The following is an 18,336-nucleotide window of genomic DNA, read 5'->3' on the forward strand; positions in this document are numbered from 1 at the left end:
ACTCCCATCAGCCCCAGCAAGCATGGGCAATGGTGAGGAATGCTGGGAGTTGTAGGCTAAATCGCCTGGAGGGCACCAGGTTGGGGATGGCTATGACAGGCCGTTTTGCTTGTGTGTTTGGAGGCAAGGAGGCCTTCATGATAGGCTTCGGACACTCAGCGCAAAACTACATCTCCCATGGCGCCTTGCGAACCAAAAACATCTCGCGGGAGTGAGGTCGGGTGACCCATAAACCATCGCGAGATTTCGTTCTCGGGTGAACGGAGCGGCGCAGGGTTTCCGGCGCTGTGGTCCGCGGGAACTCTCTTTCCCATGACGACGTGCGGGAAGGTTGTTTCCGCCAATCCCTGTCAGGGGAGGCGAGCAGGTGTGTGTGTCGGGAGGGAGAAGAAGTACATAAAGAAAAGGAGGCGACGGAAGTGCGTGTGCGAGAAGGGGCGGCGATTACGAGGGCTGCCGTTTCCGGTTCCTTCATCCGGGCCTTTCCCCTCATTATAAAAAAAAAAAAAAAAGCGTGGAAGGAGAGAGGGAAAAAAACGTAGCCTCGCCCCTCCGCCGCGCGGCGGGCGCGTGACGTCATCACGTGAGGTCACCGGGCTCGGCGATGATGCGACGGTGACGCGGGCGTCGCGTCCGCCACGGCCGGGACCGTCACGGTGTTGCTATGGCAACACCGCCTGCCGGGTCAGGGGGTCACCGCGCGGCCTGGTGAGCGGGGCGGGGGAGGCGGGCAGCGCCGGCGGGGCGGGGGCACGAGGGCGCTCGGGGCGGAGGCGCGGCGCGGGGCTCCCGGGCGGGCGGCGGGGGGCCCTCGGCGAGGCGGCGGCGCCGGCGGCGCGGCGGGGGATCGCTGCTGGGCAGGCCTGGGCGGCACCTCTGCGGGCTCCGTCTGTGGCCGCAGCCCCGGCCCCGCCAGCCCCCTTCGCGCAGCCGTCATGCTCTCTCGTCGGGGGCGCGCTGGCGCCATGGGGCGAGCCCCCCGCCCCGTGGCAGCACGTGCTTTGCCCCCGGCCCGCCCGCCCGGGAGTGGCCGCCCGCCCCGGAGCCTGTTCCGGGGCCTGCCGCTCAGCATTCCCGCAGCCGCGCAGAGGAGCCGCTCCGGAGCCAGACCTCCCCGGGCAGCAGACTCCTCTGCCCTTCGGCAGCCCCCCAGCCGGGCCCCTCCGGGTGCGTTGGACTACGGCCCCGAGCCACCGGGGGCTGCGGGGGGCTGCAGTCCAACACATCCGGAGGGCCCGGGGTGGGGAAGCGGCGGTAGGGGGTGGGACGGAGGGGGAAAGCAGAACGCCCGCCTGAGGTGGCTGCGGCGGCACCCATCCGCCTGCCCGCGAGGAGGCTGGCTGTCTCATCTCGGGGGCGCGTGGGACCAGAGCTTCCTGGGCAGATGTAACGTGGAATTGTTTCATTATCGTGCCGTAAATTCTGGACTGTGGCGGAGGGCTTTGGGTCCTTTTAAAGCTCTAAATAGGATTGATGACATGTGTAAGAGGGAGGCAGGCATTTCTTTTGGTTCTAGTGGAAAATCCTAGAAATATGGCCTGCGATCCAAAATAGCTGCTTTTAGTTCTATTTTCACATTCCTGTGATCTCTGGCAGTTCGGTGTCCATTAAAATGAGGATTATTTGGTACCAGTTTACATCTTTTCCATTGATGGATGGATGTAGCATCTGGCTGGTTCTCCTGGAAGCAGGTCAGCAACATTATACTTACTGCAGAATCTTATATGCATCTACTCAGAAGTAAGTCCCATTAAATTCAGTGGGGCTTTCTCCTAGGTAACTGGGTATAGGATTGTAGCCTTTGGGTGCAAACATGCAGTTCAAAGATTTAGGATAGAAATGGGTGTGGTTAAACTTCTAGAGATGTGAGCGTTTCAAAAGTTGACATTTCGCACAATCCTGTGCATGTTTATTTGGAGGTAAATTCCATTGTTCCTAGTCGGGCTTCCTAGTTAGTGTGCCTAGGATTGCAGCCTTAGATAGCCTACTTTTCTGACTTCGATACGTCATGATTTGCCAGCTCAGGAGGATCAGGGCCAAATAGAGGGGCTAGGAAAATATTTCAAAGTCTTGGTCACTAGCCTCACATACTTGGGCACCTGGGTGACTAAACATCAGGGTTTCTTCTGACCTGGCACAGAGGCATGGCTGGAGAGGCTGTGAGGACACCGTTGGAGTGGCAAGAAAAAAAGACCTCACAAGCCCTAGGGCAGCCTTCCCCAGTTTGGTGTCCTCCGGATTTGTTGGATTTCAACTCTGTGGGCTGGGGGATGATGGGAGCTGTAGTCTGGCATATCTGGAGAACACCAGGTTGGGGAAGGCTTCCCTGGAGCCATGTTGCCCTTGCGGTTCAGGCTGGATAGGCTGTGGACTTGAACCCAGCAGGGCGGCAGAGATCAAAAAGAGTTTTGTAGCCTCTGGGGACACATGAGGGAATTGCTGTCATATTTCTGGGCCTGCTACTAAAAATGGCTTGTTTTCTCCTTTGTGGCTTCTGCTGGGAAGCCTGCAGTGTGGCTGGCTGGTGGGTGTGGTTTTGGTGCTGCGTTGAAGGGGCTAGGGCTGTGAGGAGTGGAAACTTATCCGTCCTCCGGGTGTTCCTCCGATTTCTTTCCCTGGATCTGTAACTGGCTCCTAGATAGTTGTTGAATGCCCCTGGTTATGGTCTGGCCTTCCCATCTTGACAGCAAAGGGTGGCAGGAAGTGATTAACCTACGGCTGTTGAGGTTAATTGAGCATGCAGTCAACAAACTTTAGATTCTATAAACATTTCATACTAGGAAGGGATGCCTTTTCTAAGATTAAAAAAACTGAAGGTTTAAAGTGCAAAGCTTTCATCTGAAAGAGAGAGCTTTTCCCAAGTAGAATTTAGCTTATGTGGAATTTTGTTTTCATCTGATGATGATCGATATCTGTCTGAAGCCATCTTGGCCTCAACAGATCCCAGTTTCTCTGGCTGTGGAATGGGTCCAAGCCTTTGTCACAGATGTATGAGGAGAACTGTGGAATGTCAACAGCACCCTTTCCTTCCTGTTTTTCCAAAGAGGGCAGCCTTGGAATTGAGAACTCCAGAACCTGAAAGGAGCTGACTAAGAAGGAGGCTAGGCAGCTACTTATTTCTTATCCTCCCTGCCAGGTCTAGCTGTAGCTAGATAGAAAGTGGGGTCTTGGAGGGTGTTGTTGGAGGCTCCTGCCCTGACCCACTTCTCCATCTATTTCTCTAGACCATTTGTTGTGCTGATTCCTGTCCTTGGAATAACTTCTCCCTCTCTGTTGGTCAAACTGCTACTTTGTCCTTCAAGTCCCTCTTCAATATCTATGTCTTCTGCAAAGCTTCTTTGGCTTTCTCTGCACCCCTGCTGTTGCCCTATTCTGGTGAGGTCTCAATTCCTGACGTCCTACCTACCCCCATCTATCTAATGCAAATCATAAGCCCTTGGGTAGACATTCATCTGTGTTCTGTTTTAGTATGTTGCACGCTGTTTAGACTAAATACCTGTTAAGAAGGAGTAATGTTGAGCTTTCAGACTGGTTGTGAAGGAGGAGAGGGGGCTTTGCCAGCCCTAAGGTCCTAGCAATTCTGAGAAGAAAAGCTGGAACCATTCATCTGGCAGAATTGCCAGAAGTATCAATGGATAGAAGACATTAAAAAAAAGCTGCACGAAAATAATTCAGGAGATGCATGTTCCTAGATGGGCAGAGGTGTTCCTTCCAAATCAATAAAGCAGTCGTGCAGGTGACTACTTACCTGGACAAGTAACAATTCCCTCCAGGCAAGTGACTCGCCAGACTTGCTGCCCTAACTCACCCTGAGACACATGGACAGTTGAAGGCTTTTTTGCAGCCTGATACATTTTCCCAGTGGTTGTGTCTACTGCTGGAGCTAGATGCACCCCTGTCCTTACCTAGCGGCACTCACTCTTGGGCAGCCACAGATGTCCTCTCATCATTCCAGGTGAGTTGTAGTTGCTTAGGGGATGTGTTGGGATGACTGATTGGATAAGGCACTGCCACAAGTGGCTGACCGGGGCAGGAGATGAGGGGCTGGAGAGTTTTGCAAGGGCTCTCTTGTTCTCTTCAGTGGCATGGCAGCTGTTCAGTGAGTGGAGTGTTGAGTTTGAACCTGGAAATCCTGGTTCAGATCCCTGCTCAGCTTTAGAGTTTGCCGGCTCACATTGGCCACTGCGTATCTTTCAGCCTAACCTAATGAAGTGAAAATAAGCTTTCTTAAGGGATAGGAATGTGAATATTATAAAAGAAAAAATCATTTCAATCTTCAGGATGCTGTAACTCCCTCTGCATTATTGGGATAGGGCTGGAATCCCAAGAATGGAACAATTAAAAAGGTGACAGTGGCGAACACTTGAAGGAGTCTTCTGTTCAGTACATACCGTAGTCAGTTGAAGGAAAGAAGTGTCTGCTGAGAATGAGCCAAGGTGTAGGAATATAAGAAGAGCCTTGCAGTCTTGGCCCAAAAGCCTGACCAGTCCAGCATGTGTGTCCAGCCAGATGTGTACAGGAAGCCCGCAAGCTAGGCATGGAAGCAACCGGTCTTCAGAAACATGCAGCCTCTGAAGATGGAGGTTCCATAAAACCAAGTCCTTTCTTCTGTCTGTCCTGAATCAAATACTCATCAATTTCATCAAATGAATATCATTAGTAGTAGTCATTGTTATTATATCCTACCGTTAATTAAACAAATCCAAGGTGGCTTACAAGTAAACAAAATGCAATAATATCACAATAACACAATATCAAAACATATTTCCTCAACCGGATTCTTCTCACAGGGGGGATTTGGTGGTAGGTAGTCTTATGGAGGGAGGGAACCATCTGGCTGGAGCAGGAAAGGGGCCAGGAGTTACCTTCACCTTCCCTCTCCTGTTCCTTCCCACAGGCAGGAATCCATTGGTGGTAGATTCTCTCTTGGGAGGAGAAGGTATAGTCCATCTGGGACATGAGCAGGTTCCAGGTATTAGCTTGGCCTGTCCTCCCTCCTCTCTTCGGGGTACTAGTATTATGAGAGAGTGTGGAAAGCTTCCCTCTACCCACTTTCCTCACACAATGCATAATTCTGTAAAGCTCTGTCATCTCCCCCCCCCCCCACGCTTTAATCTCTTTTCTTAACTAACTTGTATGAAAGATGTTCCAATATATTAGCTTTTTCTTAACTAATTTGTATGGAAGGTGCTCCCCTGATAACTTGGACCTTTGCACCTTTTCTAACTGTACAATATCCTTTTTGAGATACTGTATATAGTCTTCCAAATGCAGCCACAGCATAATCTGCATTTCTGGGAAGTGGGGAGAGCTAGAGCAGTGCAGCCAAACCCTTCACCCTGGTTCTCAGGAAGTGCTGTTCTTTCCCTTCATGTGAACTGGGCCTAGCGTGTCTCTTCCCCCGGATCCCAATGCAGGTGAAGGCTACAAGGAGGCCTTTCTGGTATTTTCTCTCTCTACATTTATGTGAAACAGTGAAGGGATGCCTTTATTGGGCCAGTTTGTTTCTCAAAGACTGCATATGAGCTTTTGAAGTGTATATTCTTTGACAGGCTTCAGTGTTCAATGTACAGATGAAAGATATTCTCAAGGTAGCGGTATGCAGTGCTTTTTAGAACAAAAGAGCAGTAAGGTTTGCACAGAGACTAAGCAAACTTGCAAATAGTCTAGCAGCCTTGCTCAGAGGGCTCGGGTTATGTTGGCCCTCAGGACCCAACTTCCTCAATTCTCTTTTTCCTGACTGATGTAGGCAGGGGGCTTTCAGAAAGTCCAGCAAAAATAAACTTGTAGAAGGACAGTCCAAGTGGTCAGAGTCTCAGGACAAATCCCCCTTTGCCTTTCAGCCGTTGAGGTGAAACGTGGTCTCCCCTGCCTAGAGAACTGTCCCAGGAAATGCTTTCAGGGGATGTTGCCTGGATAGGAAGGGTGTAGGGGTCACCTGAGCCGTGGGCTGGAGAACTCTTTGGCTGCTTCACTGGCAGGCTTGCTACCTGTGCTGGGGAGGGGAGGGGAGCCCCGATCCCTGCGCAATTTGATTTGATTGCCATTTCCTGTTTCTAGTTGGATGCAACCATTTGCTTGTGGCCAGTGCCTAAGCAAGTAGGGCTTGCCCGGTAGAGCTGGTGAATGGGGAGGAGGGGGGAGGTGGTAGAGTGCCTCCCTCTGTGTCACAGCCCTGGCTTTCCAATGGGAATCAGAAGTGAGGACTGTGCATCACTCTAATCTTATTTTTCTGCTGTGAGAGGTGCTGCATTTGATCTTTCTTTCCATCACAAAGCTGTGGAGGTCTGTGCTGTACAGGTCTCTATCTGCAGAAGTCAGGTTTAGGGCTGTTTCTCAGTGTTGTTGCACCTGCTTTGCATGCAGAAGCCTCAGGTCCAATGCTCAGCACCTCCATAGGGCTGAGAAAGACCTCTGCCTGAAACCCTGGAAAGCCACTACACAGTCAGCGTAGCCAATACTGAGTTGGATGGACCAAGGGTCTGACGTGGTAGAAGGCACCTTCCTATGTGTCTAACTTGAACCTTGTGGTTCATGGGGGTGGGTTACTCTGAGTGGGGCAGTGCTGACCAGCCAGGCTTTGTCGTAGCAGGTGACGTTTGAGCCCCCCCCCCGGTCTGCGTCTCCCTGGAGGAGCTCACGGAGAATCTGCAAGGTGTTGGTGGATGTGGTGATGGAGAACTACGAGCTGGTCACTTCACTGGGTAAGATTTCATCAGTCTTGTCTTGGGGAGCCAACTGCTGGTGGGAGAGCATCATTAGCCTGTGTGTAGTGCATCAGGGGAAGAAGGCTTGGTGATGGCTGGACTCAAGGCAGGTGTTCTCCCCTCACGATGAAATGCAGAATGGGGCTGGTCCCTGATGGAGCAGAGCCACAGAGGCTATCATCTGGGCGAGAGTGTTGAGCGGCCTCTGAGATGTGGCTGGGGCTTCCTGGCCAAGTACTGCATGGCATATCATGTCCCTACTCCGGACGGCAGGGGCCCACCGTGCTCTCTAGTGTCTGAAGATTCCATATAGTCAGGGCAGCCCCCATGTAGCATTGGCTTATTTAAAATATTTCTTCGCTGCCTTTTGGGGCAAAAGCCGTCCCAAGGCATCGAACAGCAATGGAACACACAAAACTGGTGTAACACTAATTGCTGCACTCTAGCTTTGAATTTCCAAGCGCTGGTGGTTGCATCTGCTTGGTAGAAGAGTCTGTCTGAATTGCTTCAGTGTGGACTCTTCTGCCTGAGGATGTGGCTTTGGGGAGTAGATCATCTGCCAGAATGGAGACCCCTCCCTGCCATTGAGGTTCTGCTGCGGGGAGGGAGGTGGAAGTTCCTCTCTGGCTCAGAGAGGACGAGCTGCCTCTCTCCTGTGCCAGCTGTCAGCATCCTGAGAGAGATGGAGCTGGTCTCTTTCTTGTTGGCTGTTTTAAAGCCATACAAATGTCCCTTGGTGTTCTTCTTATTAGGCTACCCGGTTCTCAAGCCTGATCTCCTGTCTCGGATAGAGCGTGCTGGAGAGCAGTGTGTTGGCGATCAGCTGGACTCTAGCAGAGGGATTCCAACGGATCCCTGCCCAGGTAAACCATTGGGCTAGATCCCATACACAGTTTTTGCACCTTTTCGAGCAAAATATTTTTACTGTTTATGATGTCCTTGGAACGAGTGCCCACCATTTGCCATACCCTTTTCTTAGTTCAGTAGAGGGACTCAGGCTACGTTTAGAGACCTCAGTTTGGAGTTGAGTGAGAAGATTCCCTCTTGTCCTATGATTTGGTGGTTCTTAGTAGTTCCTCCAGTGCACCTGGCTTGTCTCTTGGCAGAGCTGTGCTGGAGCCGGGCATGAATGAGCAATCTGCATTTTTCCAGAGCCTCTGCCTGGAGACTGTTGTGTCACTTTTGGACAGCCCACACATGTGTTTTTTTAGCTTACTGGGAGCTGAAATAAGCACTCCTTTTCTGCCAGAAACTACTATTTTGCCAGCTAAAAGTGCTGCAGTTGCTTTGGAACTATAGCACATTGATTTCAGTTGAGTTTGATTCCTGCTAAAGGCATTTTGGATAGGGATCTGCAAGCCCCAGTGTAGTTGCTGTCCCACAGTTCTTTCTCCTCACGGACTTACGGTGCTGATGTGGCTCTGATCACCTTCCCCATATCCTTGAGTTTCTTTCACTATTGACAGTGTATGTATTTGTAGCCAGAAAATGTCAGTTCTGTAGGGTGTATGTGGGAGGGTATCATATTTTGCTTAGAAAGTGCGCAGATGTGTTTTGTTTTAATTTTAAATCAATTTAATAGAAACATTCAATTGCAAACTTAAACATATTTGTAAGTTTGCACATTTGGTTTTGGTTGTCAAAACTGGCAGGCTATAAAACATGGAATTGCATTTTCTTTTGCACCAAAGTGGGGTGGCGGGTGTACATGGAGTTTGGCACAGAGACTTTAATCTGTGAGGGCTGTGCTGAGTCCTGAAGTCCCACGTCCAGATTTCCCTTCTTGTTTCTCAGTCCTCAGTGGCAACTGCCCGTGCTTGTGTTGTGCTTATTTCTCTACAGCTGCAGGGATGAGACACTTGCCTCTTATTTTAAGAAGCTGGGACTGTGCACCAGTTGAGGGCATGCTTTTCTCTTTTTGGTTTGGTGGTCACCATGGTGGTGACTGAAAATATATTTCATAATTCTGTGTTTGGCAAGGCAGGCTGCTAAATGTTGATGATGTGCTTAAGCTGTGGGTGGAGTGATAGATTTGTTAAGCCAGGGGTAAACAATTAGCTTAATAATTAAGTATGATGCTGGTTATGTGCTTGGCTGTCAGAACAAGGAAAGACCCCTGGCAGTTCCTGTCCTTCCTGCTGCTCTCTTGTATTCAGTTGTATTTGCAAGTGTGTGGTGCGATATGCCTGGCTGTCTCTGTGCGGTGCACTTCTGTTCACTTCCTACTTCTCTCCCAGGTGGAGAGAACGGCCGCACAGGTGATGCAGGAGGCTTCTTGGAGGCACTCGGTGCACAAGGCTGCTGTGGTATCTTTGGCTTCAGCTGCCCCTTCATGTCCTGCCAAGAGACTCTGTGAGCCACAGAAGCAACTGCTGCGCCTGATGGAAGAGAAGCAGGCTAACCCGCTGTTCTCTCTCCCCTGTGCCAGGCTACCGTTTTTTCAAACCTGAGAGCTTGTCCTGGATTGAGCGGTGGGAGGAGCTTGGCGTCACTGACCGTCAGAAGCTGGAGGAAGGCAAGCTGTGCACGGGCTCCTGTCAAGGTGAGGAAGGTGTCGCTTTGGAGCCATCAGGCGAGGCACAGAGTGTTGCTTGTTAGTTTAGTCTGTAGCATAGTAGAAGTTTCTGTAATAAATAATGAAATGTATGCCCAGCCCAAATGTACAGGCTGGATGTTGCCTTACTTTATGTGTGCTTAAAAATATGAGCATATTAGTATACATCCCCGCTCCCCACCCTTTCTCCTTTAAAAGCTCTCAGTGTTAGGAGGTCTCTTAATTTTTAGATGAAGTCTTCCTCCCTGCCATTTCCATCCATTGGTTCTAGTCCTGTTCCCTGGAGCCTCAGAGAACAACCTTGCTCTATTTTCTTTGTGACAGTACAGCCCTTCGGGTATTTGAAGGCAGCTATTACGTTCCCCCTTACTCGTCTCTTCTCTAGGCTAAACACACCCAGCTCTTTCAACAGGTCCTTATAGAACTTAGTTTCTAGACCCCCTCCCCTTTCCTCCTTGGATATGCTCCAGTTTTTCAATGACTTTCTTAAAATGCAGCACCTCGAACTGGAGACTGCCTGCCTCCAGAAATCTAGTTGCTGGGGGAAAACAGCAGGGGTAGGGGTTGTTTTCCTGCCTGGGCTTCCTTTGGTTGATCATGGTGGGAACCAGGATTCTGTGCTAGATGGGCACTTCGGCTGCTCATATTCTCCCCCTTCTTCCCATCCAGGAGCAGCTGGCCGTGGCAAGGCCATCAAGGAAGAGGAAGGTGGTCAGAAGGGCTTTGTTGCCAGCTTGGAGCGCTACCAGCTCTTCCCTGACAGTTCCCGAGCAGGGCTGTTCCTGGCCCCCAACGCTGCACAGCTGAGAAACCAGCCCCGGGTGAAGAAGGAAGAAGCAGCCTCGTGTGAGCCCAGCCTTTGCGGACCGGGGCGCCCGTCCCAGGGGCTGGGGTCAGGGCCATTCGCCTGTGTGGTGTGTGGAAAGTGCTTCCGACAGAAGCAGGGCCTCATCACGCATGGGCGGATCCATACAGGCGAGAAGCCCTACCCCTGCCTGGAGTGTGGCAAGCGCTTCCGCCAGCGCCCCAACCTGCTGACGCACCAGCGGGTGCACACGGGCGAGCGCCCCTTCCCCTGCCTGCGCTGTGGGAAGCGCTTCAGCCAGAAGGCCAACCTGGCGGCTCACCAGCGCACCCACGCCGTCCAGGAGGGGCTCATCAGCCCTGAGCCCAAGGTGCCCGTGCCGCGGGGGAGCCGCCAGACAGAGAAGCCCTTCCCCTGCAACGTCTGTGGGAAAAGCTTCAGCCAGCGGCCCAACCTCATCACCCACCAGCGCATCCACACGGGCGAGAAGCCCTTCGCCTGCACCGAGTGCGGCAAGCGATTCAACCAGCGGGCCAACCTCATCACCCACCGGCGCATCCACTCCGGCGAGCGCCCCTTTCCCTGCGCCACCTGCGGCCGGCGCTTCAGCCAGAAGGGCAACCTCGCGGCGCACCAGCGCACCCACTCGCAGCAGCGCCCCCATGCCTGCACCTGCTGCCCCAAGCGCTTCAAGGGCGAGTCTGCGCTGCGCGCGCACCAGCGGACCCACCGGCAGGTCTTGGGCACGGATCCTTTGAGTGGCACCCTCCTGGCCACCCCCACCCTTCAGCAGCCCCTCCCGGGGGATCCTGCTGCCGCTGCCACTGCAGCCGCACAGCGGGCGACGCCAGTCCCCCGCCAGGAGCTGGCCGGGGATCCCCCCGCAGGGGTCCACCGGGCAGCTCCGCCTGGGCAGCATGGGGCCCCTCACGGGCAGAGCCTTCCTGCGGACCCTCCGCCTGGCCCACACACCGCAGGCCCTGCTGGGCACCTCCAGGGCGTGGCCCCCGGCGCAGAGCAGGGGCCGAAGCTCAGCGCCCCGCCGGCGGGGATGGACCCCCACGCAGAGATGCTGCACTGCCAGCGCCGGCTGAGCCTGCCCGCGCTCCCCCCCTCGGGCGCCCACTCTGCAGCTCCCATGGGGCAGCCCCAGCCGATCACCACCAAGCCGAAGAGCGTCGGTGGCCCCCGGCCCCCGGCGGTGGATGCCCCGAGTGAGATGCTCCACTGCCTCTGTCACGCTAGTCGGGCCTCCCTGGTCATCCCTCACCCGCCGCATCTTGGGCAGCTCCAGCCGGGGAGCAGAGATGCCCCTGGCCGAGCCTGGCTGGGCATCCCTTGCCCAGCCCGTACCCTTCAACTCCAGCAGGGGGCTCAGAGCCATCCGGCAGCCCCGAACCCCAGACTGTGTTCAATCCCGGATTCCCTGCGATAGCTTCCCCCCCCCCACAGAGATGGGCACTGTGCAAGCACAGACTGTGTGGGGCTGGGCTCCCTCTTGATCCCGCAGACACAGCCCTTTGGGGGTAGGCGGTGGGGCTCATGCATGTATCGTGGACAGGAGAGCCCTCAGCCTGCACCATTCCCCTCTTGGGACACTTGTGAACCCCCTTCTTCCTGCATCTCCTGGCACAGGACTGGCATGGCCGTTTGGGGAACCCTCAAGAAAGATCACTTTTTTTGCAAGGGCACCAAGTGTGGAGCGGACCCCTCCCCTAGGAAGCTTATTGTGCCAAGTATATTTTTCTTCACTGCAACACTGCATCATCTTCCCCTCCCCCCTGCCCCCCTCCAGAACCAGCAGAGCTAGGCAGCTCGTTCTCTGTGCAGCGGGGGTCTGTCAAGAGAAAGAGACCCAGAACTGGCAGCCTCTGCGGTCTCTGGGCTGGCGGGCCACAGCCTGGCAGCCGTGCCCATTCCAGTCCCCCTTGCTTCCTTGGAAAGGTGACAGTGGAGGACTCCCTTCCTCCCCCATCCCTCCACATGCCTGCTGCTCTCCGTGCACAGATCAAGTCACAGCCGGAAGCTTGTCCTTGGGTTCTAGAGCCAGCAAGGCAGAAGAGGTTTGCTGGCGCTTGACTGAAGGTGACAGCCTGGGCGAACAATGGGTGGATGGCTGAGCTGCTTGGCTTGGGTGCAGCCCTTGCTCGCTTGGCGCTTCCCAGTACACCTAAGCAGCAGCAGCAGCAGCACTTGGGGAACCCGAAGCGCCGCTCCTACCCGTCCCCTGGCCCCTTTTCCTTGGGCACTCGCGCAAGTGTTGACCTAAATGCACCATGTAGGAGATGTGCCCAGCTGGATCCAAGTGAGAGCTGCTGCAGAAGCCATCTTGATGGCTGAACGTCCCTGGAGGAAGGGGGGCAAGGGAGAGGCAGAACCATGTGGACTGGTGCCAGGCTGCAAGTGGTGAACAAACCCCGTTGCTTCCGTCACAGTCTTGCATCCCTTGGGCAGTGTCAGGGGCAAAGCAGACTCCAGTGTGTTGGGACTGGGGGGCCTCCTGCCTCCCCCGCTCTGCCCTTGTGTGAATCGGGGCAGGGGTGGGGAGCCAAGGCAGCTGTGCCTCCAAAGACAAGAGGAGGGGAATGGAGCCGGATATTCTTCAGAAGCAAAGTGCTACTCCAGAATTGTCCTGATCCTGCCATGGGCTGAGTGGGACTGAACTCCGAGAGCTGATGAGGCTGCCAGAAGCAAAGCTGCCTCTGAAAGCGAAATTCTTCCTTCCTTCTAGCCTGAAGCAGCCAGCCAGCTCACTCTGTGCAGATGCAGAGTGGGAGGGGGCTGCCTGACGGGGCGAGCGAGGGACACAGCTGTGCCTGTGCTGTGCCACAGTGCTGCCCCCCCCGTTCCTCTTCCTCTCCAAAGCGTGAGCACAGCAGCAGGTGGCCTACAGAGCGCCAAGGCGTGTGAGGTGAGGTGTGGCAGCAATGACCAAAGAGGGGGGCATGTAAGCGGGACTGGCAGCGCAGGGCTTGCTCTCTGGCTGTCCCTCCGGGTGGGTGGGGGTGTGGGCAAGAAAAGAAGCAGAAGCACTTTACAGATGACCCCCTTTTAAGCGTAGGTCCACTTCTTCCTCCCCAATGTTACCTTGGATGTTGCCTGCTCCAGTTGTGTGACTGTCTTGCTTCCCTGTTCACTGGCGCCCATTGGAGGCTGCTGGGCTTACCGGACAGCTCAGCCCCTGGAGGGCTCCTCGCATTGGCACAATGGATGGTTGTGTGGGTCTTCGTGTCTGCTTGTTCCTCCCCTGCCTGAAGAGCAGCTGCCGACGCTCCCCCGCGGATGCCGCCTGTTCTGCTTCAAGAAGTACCCCAGCCGATGATGGGGGAGTCTGTGCCTTAAGCTCTCAGTTCTGTGCGGAAGCCTCTACCGGAGGCTGAGGTGCTCGCTTCTTTAATTGAATTAGGGTTGGAGTGATGTTGGGGAAATAATTGACTGCACACAGACAGGTCAGGTGCTCTAGTTTAGGATGTGGGATGATCAGGTCAAAGAGGACCCAAATTAGGAGGGCTCCTGCCACCTCCATCACTCCTAGATGGCCACAGAGGGGTATACTCAGTAGGGAGGGGGAGGCATGAAACTCTTCTCACACAAGCTCCCTGCTCAGATGGATTCCTTATCTTGAGTAGCTTCGGTGCAGATTGACCCATGTAGCAGAAGGAAGATGACGGGTCCTCCAGATGTTAATATGCCCCAAGGAAGAGAACAGCAAGGGGAAGCAGGGGACAAGGAGAAGTGCAAGAGAAGATGAGGGGTAGTGGGGAGAAGCAGAACTACCGGACACCCTTGGGGCTAAACTGCATGTGATGCAGGAAATCAGTGATTGGATTGCCTGGCATTTTTTCTTTTACTCATATGCAGATTTGTGTATGCTGTGGGGAAGCCAGTCAGCTTGTGCCTGCATTCCTCCCCTCACCCAGGGCTATTAGCAGTTTGGGTGTGGGGTTAGATTGGAAAAACGGCATGAAGGGAAAGGCGTGACACATGCCCATAAGAATGGTAGAAGAGCCATGCAGAATCAGACCAAAGGCCAATCCAGTCCAGCACTTAGTTTACACAGTGCAAAAAATGGCTCCCCCCCCCCCCCCTGCAAACATACGAATGCTTGCATGCTGGAAAAATATGGTATCTCAGCAAGAGGCACACAACCCTACGGGAGCGTGTGTGGGCTACACACGGCAACAAATATGTAACAAATGTGTTTTTATTGCACGTTTTGGCAGTTTTATATTCCATGCCTTTTCTAATTCTGCCCAACATGGAATTTGCCTTTCTGAAAGCAGCCACACACTTGGTCAACATTTTCATCGAGTCGTCCACCACAACCCCAAGGTTTCTTTCTTGGTCAATCAACAGCAGTTCCGATCCCATCAGCATGTACATGAAGTGGGGAGTTTTTGCTCCAATGTGCATCCTTCACATTTACATTGAACTGCGTTTACCATTTTAATGTCCATTTCCTCGGTTTGGAGAGATCCTTTTGGAGTTCTTCCCGATTCCTTTTTGTTTTAACCACCCTAAATAATTTGGTGTTCTCAGCAAACAGCCACCTCACTGCTCACTCTTAATTGCAGATCATATATGCTTAGTTGAAAAGCAGTGGTCCCAGTACAGATCCCTGTGGGACCCTACTGTTTACATCTCTCCAGGAGGAGAATTTACTGTTTATTCCTACTCTCTACTTTCTGTTCTTTAACCAGTTACAGATCCATAAGAGGACCTGTCTGCTTATTCATGACTGCTAAGTTTGCTCAGGAGTCTTTGGTGAGGGACTTTTTCAGAAGTCTTTCTTGACACTGTTCATTAACTGTGCTGGTGGCCTCTTGGACTTGCTGGTACTTTTCCTGACCTGCAGTATAACACATGCCTGCTGCCTGTTGCATTCATATCCTCCTCCTGGGCTTTAGGAAGGCAGCTGGTTGGCCACTGAATGAACAGAATGCTGAACTAGATGGACCTTTGGCCTGATCTAGTATGGCTCTGCTTATGTTCTTATGCTTAAGCAAATTGGCAGGCAAAATTGCTGTATTTGAGTTTCAAGAAAGGGGTGGGTGGGGAGGGAATCATCAACTGCAGTTTGGCCCTGACATAGGATGGGGTGGAATTCTGCTCATTCTTTAATATTTTGGCTTGCCCCTGTCCATGCAATTCAAGACTCCTCAAGAAACATAGCCTTGGCCTTATAGTGACACAGGCCCATTCTATATAGTGTCAGCATTACTGATGCTTTAGAGAAGGAAAAACATACCCTGGATTCAGCTAGAGGAGACAAGAACCCAAACACAGGGTAGTATCCAATGTTCTGTGTAGAGTTGATCCATTGAAATGGATGGGACTTAAGCTGTGACAAAGTTAAGGTCACATTCATTTTAATGGGTCTACTCTATATAGAACCAACATTGGATACTACCCAAATATCTCCCCATCTCTGGTTTAAAGGAGTGTTACCTCTTTGCCCCAGGACCAGAGGAAAGGAGCAGGCCCCAGCTCCTGCCAGGTGTGTCTCTGGAAGCAAAGAGTTGAAGGATGTGCCCTCTGCATTAGTCAGTGTTAATCATCAGTGCACAGAGGAAAACTGGTGCATTGTGTTGAATGGGATAGGCTGACCCTGCTTCCTGGCCTGAGTAAAACACCCCTGAGAGGTTGGAGAGAATCTTGATTTAGCTGTGGCAACAGGAAGTTGGAGCCCTCCCTCTGAGAGCCCCTGTCCCCAGTTTTTACACCAGATGAAGGCTACGACCCCAGACACCCTTACTGGAGTAAGGCCCCGTGGCGAAATGGGTTCTGAGTATGTATGTGCTGTAAATCTTATAGGGGCCCTCCTGGTTTATGCTGGCAGGGGTTTAGAGCAAAGCTGTGCGTGGCCATCCCAGGGTTAGGGTAGTGCTGCTGGTTGACAGGTAGGCCAGCTTCAGACCACACATGAAAAAAAGATCTGTAGCCGTTCAGCCATGTAGCTTTAAAGAAAAAAAAATGTGGGGAAGATTGGCTGAGGAGACTTTTTTTAGTCCTGTGTTTGTTGTCCTGTGGTTCTCATGCCTACAACTTGGTGTAACTCCACAGCAGGGAAACCCAAATTTGGTGTTGGGGGGAACGTATGTGTGTGTGTGTGTGTGTGTGTGTGTAAAAATAGCAGATTGCATATACATGCATAACTTGCATCCTGGCTGCTTTTTAACACACACATTGCTTCTTTTGACAAGGACTATAAATGTGAGGCCGGGGAAGAGGTGGCTGCCCTCTTCCCTGATAAGGGAGATGCCCTGGCCATCTCCCTTATCATCAGCCACCCCTTGGGGCTTCCCCAGTTTCTTGGACCTGTCTGGGTGCTGGGAACAGGCTGCTCTGCTTTGGGGAGCACAAGGAGGTGGAAGGCACTGCCCAGCCAGCCTGATTGCTCTGTGCAACACAGTTCTAGGCGACTTTGGAGAGCAGAGGCTTCTTCAGACCCAAATGGAAGGCTCTGTCTTGCATGTTGGTGCTTGATCGTGGTGACGAGGGCAGGGTTGGAGCAGGCCACTCACGTTCTTCCTCTGGGGCGATACGACAGCAACCGGAAGGATGTTGGGCGGACTAGACTCTTGTGCCCCAGTGAAACTCCCTGCGACGGGGCTCCTGTTCTGCCCTCCTTGTGATGTATTTGTTTACCCTGCTTGCTGAGTTACCCCTGGGGCTCTCTGCTCTGCAGATACCTTTCTGAAGTGTCCTTGCTCTTTGCTTGTAGTCCAGATTAGGTAGGCAATAGTTAGGGCTGTGAGGAGTGAACCCTCTGGCCTTGATGGTTGGTTGGTTGCTTGCACCTTCTGAGTTTCTGGTTCCTTTTCCAATTCTTCCCTCTCCATCAGCAAGCGCTAGGTGATGGTGAGAGTGGGGGGAGAGAAGAATGGTCAGCTCCTGGATCTAAGCCCCTTTGAGATTAGGCTTCTGAGGGAGGCGCCTAGGACACGCTATGCAGATGGCCTACCCCTGCCACTTGCCCCCGCCTGGTCTGCAAGGAGTGTGTGCCTGCCCCAGCTGCAGAGATGCGTATCCACCTGCCACACCTCATGGCTCTCCCCTTCTCTTGTGGGTAGTCTGCCGTTTCAGGCAGCCTTCAGTGGCCCACTCCTAGTTGCCTTCTTACAGTGTTGTGTACAAGAAAAAAATGTGAGTCGGGACTTGCAATGGCAATAGTGGCAACTACCAGGAGCAGGCCTGGGATGGCCCCGAGTGCTCTACTCCTTGTTACTGCTGTGAGGACCTTTTGGCTGCTCTCTGCTGAAGGGTTGGCTGTGGAGTTGCTGCTTTTTTCCTGACAGCTGTGTGAGAGGCAGAAGTTCAACAGATGAAACATTCCTCATCATGTGCCTGAAAAACCTGCAGCGGCTAAACTTCTGCCTGTTTCAGGCACAGAGTTTTTGTCAGGAGCAATGGTAGCAACTGGCATGGGCAGTGGCAGCTGGTGTGGGCAGGCCATGGGGGCTCCATTGGCCCTGACTTGGTGATTCCTGGTGGTGGCTTGGGCAAGATGCAACTGATCAGTGTTCAGAATCAGCACAGATTTCTCACTGAGGCTGCAGAGCTGAGGATTCTGTGTGGACAATGCACACATCCTCCAGTGACTGTAACCGGAAGATCAGGATGGGCCTCGTTGGGTCACACTGGCGCCCCCTTCAGGCCATCCACTAGTTTGACAGACAAGATGACGTGTGGTGGTTGGCGAGGCGGAATTCCTTGAAGGAAGTGTGTAAGAGCGTTGGAGAGTACGCGTCCCTCTCCAAGTACCCCCAGCCTTTAAACTACGTATAGGTGCTCTCCAAATGTTTTGGACTACAATTCCTATCAACACCAGCCATTGGGGCAATGCTTGGGGATTATGGGCATTATAGTCTAGGCATCTGGAGGGCACCTGGTGGCCTTCCCTGCTTTGAAGGTTTTGGCTGCTTGGTAGTAGGCCTGCGTTTCAAATCTAAGCCCGCTTGGAGCCGCTTGAATAGCCGTGGCTCCCAATGACGGAGCCCCGTGCAGTGTAGACTGTGGCCCTGGTCCAACTCAGGCTGGTCATGACAAGCCCCATTGGAAACGAGAATGTATCTGTGGCTAGTGAGGTCCACTGATTGGAATGGGCCTTAACCATGGCTTACTTCAGCTGGATCTGGACCATTTGCTCTGTGAAAGGGCTAGGCTACCGAACAGAATTCTCAGCACCTCCACAAAACTACAACTTGCGGGGGCTCCTGTGCAAGAAGCCACGAGACCGACGCTAGTTTAATATGGGCTTAAGATTTGTA

At 53.0% G+C, this 18,336-nt stretch overlaps 1 protein-coding gene across 6 annotated transcripts; it reads left to right on the forward strand.

The window, feature by feature from the left end:
• The first annotated feature begins 270 nt into the window (after positions 1-270).
• On the forward strand, positions 271-16,196 carry LOC146345343 (uncharacterized). Of its 6 annotated transcripts, none has more exons than XM_084860066.1 (5): positions 271-367; positions 6,590-6,704; positions 7,460-7,570; positions 9,136-9,249; positions 9,931-16,196. In XM_084860066.1, exons 2-5 carry the CDS (start codon positions 6,674-6,676, stop codon positions 11,499-11,501), a joined length of 1,827 nt encoding a protein of 608 aa, XP_084716192.1. In that variant the 5' UTR covers positions 271-367; positions 6,590-6,673; the 3' UTR covers positions 11,502-16,196. The 6 variants fall into 6 exon arrangements, with proteins under 6 accessions (XP_084716192.1, XP_084716191.1, XP_084716189.1 ...); XM_084860065.1 differs by having other exon boundaries at positions 6,593-6,704; XM_084860063.1 differs by lacking the exon at positions 271-367 and adding an exon at positions 376-708.
• The last annotated feature ends 2,140 nt before the right edge of the window (positions 16,197-18,336 follow it).

This window comes from Heloderma suspectum, chromosome 5 (assembly GCF_057233095.1).
Source record: "Heloderma suspectum isolate Gila_16-S chromosome 5, 16-S_ref, whole genome shotgun sequence".
Taxonomy (NCBI): domain Eukaryota; kingdom Metazoa; phylum Chordata; class Lepidosauria; order Squamata; family Helodermatidae; genus Heloderma; species Heloderma suspectum.

What these genes read in the sequence shown, in the direction of transcription:
- LOC146345343 (XM_084860066.1), top strand. Translation starts at nt 6,674, where the DNA reads ATGGAGAACTACGAGCTGGTCACTTCACTGG. An exon ending in TCCAACGGATCCCTGCCCAG is followed by an intron (nt 7,571 to 9,135) that starts GTAAACCATTGG and finishes CCCCTGTGCCAG; the next exon opens with GCTACCGTTTTTTCAAACCT. An exon ending in GTGCACGGGCTCCTGTCAAG is followed by an intron (nt 9,250 to 9,930) that starts GTGAGGAAGGTG and finishes CTTCCCATCCAG; the next exon opens with GAGCAGCTGGCCGTGGCAAG.